At 45.3% G+C, this 8501-nt stretch overlaps 1 protein-coding gene and 2 long non-coding RNA genes across 12 annotated transcripts; 2 read left to right on the forward strand and 1 right to left on the reverse strand.

Moving 5' to 3' along the window:
- Positions 1-241: 241 nt before the first annotated feature.
- Positions 242-972, forward strand: LOC780599 (non-specific lipid-transfer protein 4.1). The gene has a single exon (XM_044589465.1). It carries the CDS (start codon positions 347-349, stop codon positions 692-694), a length of 348 nt encoding a protein of 115 aa, XP_044445400.1. The 5' UTR covers positions 242-346; the 3' UTR covers positions 695-972.
- Positions 973-2259: 1287 nt separating this feature from the next.
- On the forward strand, positions 2260-4776 carry LOC123172505 (uncharacterized). 2 transcript variants are annotated; one of them, XR_006485619.1, is made up of 6 exons: positions 2260-2434; positions 2535-2749; positions 3278-3321; positions 3421-3682; positions 3769-4192; positions 4284-4776. It is a non-coding gene; the product is annotated as an uncharacterized lncRNA (long non-coding RNA). The 2 variants fall into 2 exon arrangements; XR_006485618.1 differs by having other exon boundaries at positions 2300-2434; positions 2524-2749.
- On the reverse strand, positions 4115-8253 carry LOC123172504 (uncharacterized). Of its 9 annotated transcripts, none has more exons than XR_006485616.1 (6): positions 7986-8253; positions 7266-7907; positions 6177-6764; positions 5967-6065; positions 5612-5870; positions 4115-4384 (listed from the first exon to the last, which is right to left on the reverse strand). It is a non-coding gene; the product is annotated as an uncharacterized lncRNA (long non-coding RNA). The 9 variants fall into 9 exon arrangements; XR_006485611.1 differs by having other exon boundaries at positions 5598-5870; XR_006485612.1 differs by lacking the exon at positions 4115-4384 and having other exon boundaries at positions 5136-5870; positions 7266-7350; positions 7696-7907.
- Between the last annotated feature and the right edge of the window lie 248 nt (positions 8254-8501).

Below are 8501 nucleotides of genomic sequence, written 5' to 3' on the forward strand. Positions count from 1 at the left end.
TAGGTAAACCTCTTAGTCCCGTCATTAATCTGCTGTGCACACGCTAGGTCCATCCATGGGGCCCAACTCAACATCCAGCAAAATGCATTAACGACCATCGATGGATTCCAACATCAAACAACAACCTAAATTTATGTATTTGCTCGCGTGCATCAACCCAATTGGTCCATCTGGACGCAATACTTGTGTACAGTTATTACGAATGGGATCCCATATTTGCCAGAATCCCTATTTAAGCTCATGCATCCCCTACAGAGCTCCTCACAAGTACAACCACTTAGCAAGTCCATCCATCTCATCATCTACATCTGAGCTCAGCACTACTACTATTGCTAGCTTGATCAAGATGGCCCGTGCTGCAGCTGCTCAACTCGTGTTGTTCACCCTCGTGGCAGCAATGGTCCTCACAGCCACAGACGCTGCAATCTCCTGTGGCCAGGTGAGCTCTGCCTTGAGCCCCTGCATCTCCTATGCACGCGGCAGCGGCTCCAGCCCACCTGCGGCCTGCTGCAGTGGTGTCAGGAGTCTGGCCGGCGCAGCGCGGAGCACCGCTGACAAGCAAGCGGCGTGCAAGTGCATTAAGAGTGCTGCTGGTGGGCTCAACGCTGGAAAGGCCGCTGGCATCCCCTCCAAGTGCGGCGTCAGCATCCCCTACGCCATTAGCTCATCCGTGGACTGCTCTAAGATTCGCTGATCAACCACTGGCCACCATGGTCGCCGCCTATAGTGCCATCCATCGACACTAACTATGTTCGGGTCACACACACACACACACACACACACACATATATACGAATAAATGCTGTTCATGTGAGACAGAGAGGAGTATGTATGTCGAGCCAGTTCTGCATGGCCGGTCACACTATTGTATCGATGTTTGGTTGTTACTTCTCTCCCGTTGAGGAGATACATGAGGTTGTTGTACTTTGTACCATGTGCACTTCTGATTTATGGATCGTATATTCAGCAGTACTCGCATGCGTCGTTATTACACATGCATGGCTGGCAAAACATTAGATTCCTGTTTCTTGCTCCAACCAAAATGTAGGCATGCGTTGTTATTTACTATAATGGAACAATCACATTTCGCTTGTTTCAGTTCCTCTTACAAACACTACCTTTTTGTTTCTTAGGAAATTGGGGCCGCCCCCTCCAAAGAAATCATGATCTCCTCCTATTACAAACTATAACAAACCGAACTGAAATTGATACTAAAGCGATAGCCATAAACACCAGATACCAGATACCAGCATAACAAACGCAAAGATAACAATGCAACCACCAGTAAACACACCCAAAAACTGTGAGAGACGACACCGAAATTTAGTGAATGCAACCACCAATGAAAACTCCTACTGGTAATTGTTTCTAAGAAATTGGAGTAGTGGTATATTTCTGAAAAACGCACCCAGAACATAGATCGTCTGGCCAAATGTAAACAACTTCAGGTCTCTGGGACTGCTCGAATCACCATGTTCCGATTCACCACAAAAAAATTCTAGATGGGTTTTGGTAAATTTCAAACCACATACAGGAAAGATCATCATGCAAGATTGTAATTAATTAAGCACCAATTGTTAGCAAGTACGCCAATGAAAAATTGGAGCACTCTTGGTCATGATGTACTTACAATATACTCTATTTTTGCTAGCAATGGATCAGGGAGTATGAAATGGTAATTACGAAACCATCGAAAGTTGCTCTAAAAAATGAATCCACCGACAACAACAAATCATCGATCAGACAGGATGCTACATGGATGGATGAGCCACTTACAACAGAAGAAAGCCGAGTGGAGAATGGCAATGAGTACTTGCGCAGGAAAATTTAACAAATATTCACTCAAATAGGACTAAGGGGACAACGCCATTTGTTGCTAATGTATGAGAGGCCTCGTGTGCACCTTTTTCCTCTGTTGTAATTTAGGATGTGTAGTTGTAAAAACATGGTTTATATATTAACCAGGACGTGTGTATATATGCATTTTGATCAAAGTTTTGCCGTTAGCTTGATCAATAAATAACTTAAAGAGATGTCGAACGGACGCGGAGTAATTGAGCGCGAGCTCAAATGAGCTCGTTATCTAGGTCGTCGTTTAACGCTTGGGGATCTGTGCCAGAGTTATATACGCGGCCATGTGGTCCGCCAGAAAAAGAGAACTGTAGCGAAATACGCATGCGAAAGCGATGGGAGGTGGGCCACGGCGCGGGGAAGAGTTGACGACCGTGTGGACGGCCGTCGGGCTGTGGCGTGGTGAGCCGTGGAACAGAATCCGCCTCGCCGTCAGATTCGTGGACCACGAAGTTCGCTTTCCGTGGTGGTAGAAACGAATTGAAGGCAGGACCGAGAGTCTTCTCGACTAGGGCGTGGGTAGACTCGGGGACATAGGCAACGAGCGCCGCCGGCGAGAGTTTCTGTTGCAACCAATCAGCAGGTATGGATCTTTGGTTCCTCTGGCGATGCTGCCTGCACTTTTTTTTTAGCCCTCTCATTAGCTGATCCAGAAGTTGGATTTCTTGCAAGATCGGATCCAGTCTGGTAGGGGAGGTAGGGGAGAGCTTGGTGCCGGCTCTGGCGGCTGTGAATGCCTTCGCCGTGGGGGATCTCGAAGTGGCACCGCAGGTGAAGCACAAATCTTGTGGGCGAAGGGGGTGGCGGCGAACAGAAAGGAGAGCTCGCCGCCAATGTCAGGAGCTATTGATGGGGAAGATGAATCCCCAAGCTGCCAAGCACCGGGGTGGAACAGAAGGTTGGTGAAGTAGCAACTTTGCCTTCCATCAGAAAATCTGTAACTTAAGTTACAAACGATTCAATAAATCATGCAGTTAGAGCAAGTGCTTGATTGCTGTCTGCACTAGTAAATTTCATGTTGTGTCCGCCTGTGTTTGGAGGCTGATTTGTTCTGTGCGTTCAAAAAAATGTAGGCTATATGCGCATGTAATCCATGAAAGCAGAAATGCAGGTTGGTTACTATTCTCTAGTGGAAAAGATTTCTGATTCGTGTCCAAGTGGTTGCATGCTGTTTGCTCCCTGTATTTTGGAAATCCATGCCTCATGAGCCTGTGTTTCCAGGCTTAATTACTAAATTAAGGGTTGGTGTTTTGCAGACTATTTATTGTCCTGTATTTTGAAAACTCATCTCAGATTATATGTGCCTGTATTGTTAGGGTGATTACTCTCTGCAATTACAAGAATAAAGCTAGATGTGCCTATGAGTTGTAGGCTGATTGGTTCGTGCATTTAGAAAACTTCATGATTTATGTGCCTGTGTTTGTAGGCTGAGAATGGGAGGAGAACTACGAGGAGAAACAAACTAGAATTGTAAGGATGATGTGGATTTATATTTCCTTTCTCTTGCGTATTTGTAACTAAGTTCTGTATCTATAATGGAATCTCCCTTGATGTACACTGAAATTGCAGGGGAGAATGCTTATGAGAGCAAACCTTGCAGTCGAGAGCAACGTTCGAACAGTTTGGGCACATACTGAACGAGTGCGGGGCTTATCAAGTTGAAGAGGTTGACAAACATAGGACGTACATTGCAATCCATAGTGAAGCAGAGAAGAGGGAGAAGTGGTGCAGGGCATCTTACAAGGTTACAATGCTTGATGAGGGGAATGAATTCGAGTTCGAGTGTGGCCAGTTTGCACACGTGGGCCTGTTGTGCAGGCATGTGTTGAAGGTTTGTAATATTTTTTTAGGCAAGCTTTTTCGAGGGTGGCTCGGGTGAAGTAGTTGCTGACAGCAATTGAATTTTGTTTTGTGCAGGTTCTAGACTTCATTAGAGCTAAAGAAATACCAGTGAAACATATAGTGAAGAGGTGGATGAAGGATGCTCGAGATATATTGCCAGCTCACCTGACACAGTACCAGAAAGACAGTATATAGAACAACACATTCTCATATCGACACTTCACCGTGTACATGCACATGATGGAACTTGTGATGTAGGTGACACAAGTGTGGATGCATATAATCGGTTGAAATTTGATAGTGATGTTACCTTATGCAGAAGTTAGGGATGGTCTTGGCCTACATGATCGACTTGCAGACAAAGGTGCCATGCTGAATCGAGTCCAGCCAATGGTGGTGTGCGCAGGTCAGGACAGCAATGTCCAAGAAGCTGTGGATTTTGGTTTCCCACTACTTCAGAGAATACAATGGCCTATACCTTGAGCATCAGCTCTCTGGGGTGAGTACATATTAGGAAAACATATGTAATAATGCTGAAAAACTGTTGATGATTTCATGGGAGTGACTGATACAAATGAACTGTGTTGCAGGACGAGCTAGCATATCTAAAGAAGCAGCTTGCATACGAGGTGATCTCCATGAAGGGGGAAAAGGATGAGCTCCCAATCTTCATGATGCACGAAGTGCTATTCTGAAAAAGGAAGGAGAGGCCATGTCATGATGTAGTTAGTTATATTATGTGTAAGAGTTCAAGTTTGCGAAGAAAATCTAGCTAAGACTAGTTCTAGTAATTAGATGGGATTCGTCGCACTGGGAATCTTGTTTAGCTCCCATCCTTCATAGTGGTGTGTGGGCACTTCTTATCCCGCTGTCTATGGAAGCAGAAAAGGTGAAGACTGCAGCTGACTATTTTGCGTGCAGACCTCTAAGTGATTAGAGGACAGGACTTGTAGGAAAACCCTGTGTGTTTTGGTAGGTAGCATGAGTGTGGCAAGATGTCTCATTTTGGTTTTGACAAACTTGTGTTGATCTCTGCATGTAAAAGACAGTGATGTTTGAAGTGTATGTGTGTGATGTATTGCTGTGATGACTTGGAGCTGATAGTATCATGAGGTGTGGTTGGTTATGGTATATGGATGAATACACGTGTAGATAACTTTTCTTGATCTCTTAAGGATATGGCACCATATTTGCAAGCCTGCCGGGGCAGGAAGGGTTTGCCTTTAGACAAACATCCATGAATATTGGCATGTGAGACTTTGTGCAAGCTGCAAGGTTACCATTTGGTTGGATATGTCATGGCAATGCCTTCATTTTGCATGCCATTTTAATATGTGTGTGGGATACGCTGAGCAGTTTGTTATATTAGCAGCTGAACGCCTAAATAAAAATGGGCGTCACATGAAGTAAGGGGCAAGTGGGTCGCACTGGTATACAGGGTCTAGATGATCAAAGCAATGGGAAGCAGATAAGAAATTAAACAAGGTTCTGGCAGAATCTGAAACCAACATAGCTTTGGCAAGTTCATGGTATTTGTACTGCCTTACAACCCAAAAAACTCTACGGGGAAGCTACAAATAACTATCAGGATGTGATGCATGAAATTTCCTCCGGTGAGTGATGAAGGAGGATTCCTAGTCGTCGAAGGAGTCTGAAGGTGCTAAGACTTTCCACAATGCCTTCTTAGAAATCTGGGAAAAATTACCCTGCAGCTTCAAGCACTCATGCAGGCTGTCCCTCTGTATTTTGGATATGTTGTGCTGTGAACAAATTTGTATGGAGGTGTCAATTTCCAGGTTGGAAATGCATTGTGCAGAAACCTGTCTTATCGCTGCAAAAATGCAGAAAGCGTGCCACATGGAACGAGGGGTGAGTCTTTTCAGCAATAAGGATGTAGTCCTGACCTGGTGTCACTTACGTCGTGAAGATGTCATCGGTTGTGGGTTCATGCTTGATCCACCAGTTTTCCTTGGTTGCTGGCCATCCGGGATAGAATTCATGCCAAGGCACGAGAGTAATGCATTGTGCAGCTTCCATGCCAAGGCTTCGTCGCGTTCCTTGTATGGGTGATTGGTTGAACTTTTGGCATAAAGAGGATCAGTCACATTTAATACTTTTTGTAGCATATCCCACACTAGAATCATCCAGCCTTCCGGGCGCGGCACCGGTGTGATGAACTATTTCAGAAACAGAAAATCTTGATAAGTTGTGTGTATATGTAGGTGGATATCATATGGATAACTTAGTAAAACATGTGTGGGATCATTGTGTACCGCTTGAGACGATGCTATGTCATACTTGATCGAGTCAGCAGATAACTACTTCTGTATTGTTACCGTGTGGAAGAAACCAGAATCAGACAACACCAGAGTCTGGTTGAAATGAAAGTGATAAGTTCACCAGAGCATGGGAAATTGATTTAAAAAGAAATGACAGGGAAATTACAATTGGGGAGCTTCAAAAAACTGGAGTGACGGGCTTACTGAGAAATCAGGTTCGATAGGGTGCCTCCACCTTAGATAGGGGTTTTCGGTATCTGCTTGACAATCAGGCTGAGCAAAATGGCGGAAAAGCAAGCACATCAGTTCATGACCAATGAGTCTATTGCCGACAAGCACATCGACTTTATGAACTTAATTTCTTCTGGCTTGATGTGGCCATCCCAACCCTTTATGTTGCGATGTCTACATGGGATTCCAAAGACTTTGTGAACATCCTATGCTCAGAACTTAAGTATCTTGTTCTCAGCCAGGACAATGGCGCATCGGGTGGTGCTGACCTTGCTCATTGTCCAAGTACTGAATTTGAGGTTCAGTTTCTGCAACATTAGGAGTTCGAGCATGCCGCCAAAGCCAAAGCTCATGACAAGTAATCACTTGAACTCATTGAATGTCTGTATGACTTCAATAGTGTGCTTGACAGACATGCGAGATGTCGGTGCTGGTGGCACAGCTGAGTCACCACTCTGCTGAATTTTGGCTATCTTCATGAACGATGTCATCAGCGGTCTCCCCGTCGCAGCTGCCTTTATCCGACATCTCGAGGCCATAATATCGGCGAAAATAATGAGGCTGGGATTGTGGACAGAAAATGCAATTAAATTCATTAAGTGCAGGCACAGGCAATTGGGCTTTTGGTCGCTGCAGTGACTTTAGCCAAGATAAATCGACGACAACCGCTTAGGAATTACGTCACTAAGGTGAATTTCAGTCAGAACCAAGGATAAAAATAACTGCATTGGGTTCGTGTGTGAGTATGTACGATCTTGTACGCGGTAGCATCAAGTGTGAGCTGCTTGCTAAGTTAGCAGGACAGTGTGTCTGGCCCTGTTAATTCTAAGCAAAATAATCTAAATGAAACCTGCTGTAAAGAACGTGCACTAGACATTCGCGTGATCTGAAAGGAGTGACTGTAGAAATGTATGAATCTTCAGATGCAATTGATTTGAAGGACTAGATCTCTGAATCTATGAATGTACAAATCTAGCAAGATGTGATTTTGAAGACTGAATCTAGGATTATGCAGAACTGGGTGCAGCAGGAGCAGGAAAAATGAAGGTAAGGCGGACGCACCTGAAAAGCCGGCGACTGCTGGTGCACCAAGATCAAAGGTGTTCTCCGCCTAACAGATCTTCCTCCTGGGCTATGATTGATGTGACTACACATAGTGAATAAAAAAATGAGAGGTTATGATTAATTAAATGTAGTGTGAGTCATAAGAAATCGTCAATAAAAATGCCTGCCATGAGGGTAGAACTTGATTAATATTATACAGAGATAACCATGATTACATGCTTCGACACGACAATAACATATAGCAGTGGGAGAACAAAAGACAGGACATTAGCATGCAGCTTACACGTGTTCGTACTACTTAATGTAATCACGAAATTAGACTCTCCCCATTACAGGACTCTACACTAAAACTAAGTGCTCATCTCGCGAAGATTAAGAACAGGATAGCCGCAACAAGGAGTTGGTTGGTGCAAGCCAAAAGCAGCACCGTGCGTTGGCTGTCCGTCGAGCAGCAGTGCGGTGCAGCGCAGGGGGGCGTCCCTGAGCTTGTTGGATCTTTGCCTGGCAGCTGTGGACGAAGTTGTGCTCGCGCCTGGATCTATGGTGAAGCACGTGGGACTGGGACATGCCATGGCGAGTCAACTCCGGCAGGTACGTGTGAACGTGTCCGTGGATCTCAAAAAACTGGCATGACCCAGCCTGCATGAATGAGATTGAAGTTCAGCAAAAAGGGATCTGGCTGCGAGAAAATGATTTATGCTGCTAAAGAAATCTTACATCCCGGCTCGAGAGATAAAGTTGACCACCTTGTCGCCAATGGATCAGCGGCAGTACCCGTCGGCCGGAGAAGAAGATAAGTGGTCATCTTTCCCGATCTGGTCCTTGCCGAGGAGGGTGAAGAAGACGATGAGAGGGAGGCAGAGGGGAACGAATCTTCGGGAGAGAGGCTGTATGGATTGCCTGGCGTGCACAACTAAATTAATGGGGGCGGGTCGGACGGCGGCCGTTAGGTGCACTATGTCTGAACCGTAGCACAGGTCGTATCACCCCGTCTGAGCCGCGAAGCGGAAGATAACGGCCGTCGCATTAAAAGCGGAAGTTTGGTGGCCCACCGTTCGGAAAATAGCGCACAAACTGCTGCGAATACAGAAAGATATACCTGGCATGGTTCGAATCTTAGCGCTAACCAACAACCTAGATAACGAGCTCATTTGAGCTCGAGCTCAGAATAGCACTTTCGATGTGGAACGATCAATTTTGTTTGAGGGTGGTGCCCTCATATCATTGTTAAAG

This window comes from Triticum aestivum, unplaced genomic scaffold, assembly GCF_018294505.1.
Source record: "Triticum aestivum cultivar Chinese Spring unplaced genomic scaffold, IWGSC CS RefSeq v2.1 scaffold14256, whole genome shotgun sequence".
In the NCBI taxonomy this organism is placed as follows: domain Eukaryota; kingdom Viridiplantae; phylum Streptophyta; class Magnoliopsida; order Poales; family Poaceae; genus Triticum; species Triticum aestivum.

Coding starts and splice junctions, on each gene's coding strand:
- LOC780599 (XM_044589465.1), top strand. CDS start 347: ATGGCCCGTGCTGCAGCTGCTCAACTCGTGTTGTTCACCCTCGTGGCA.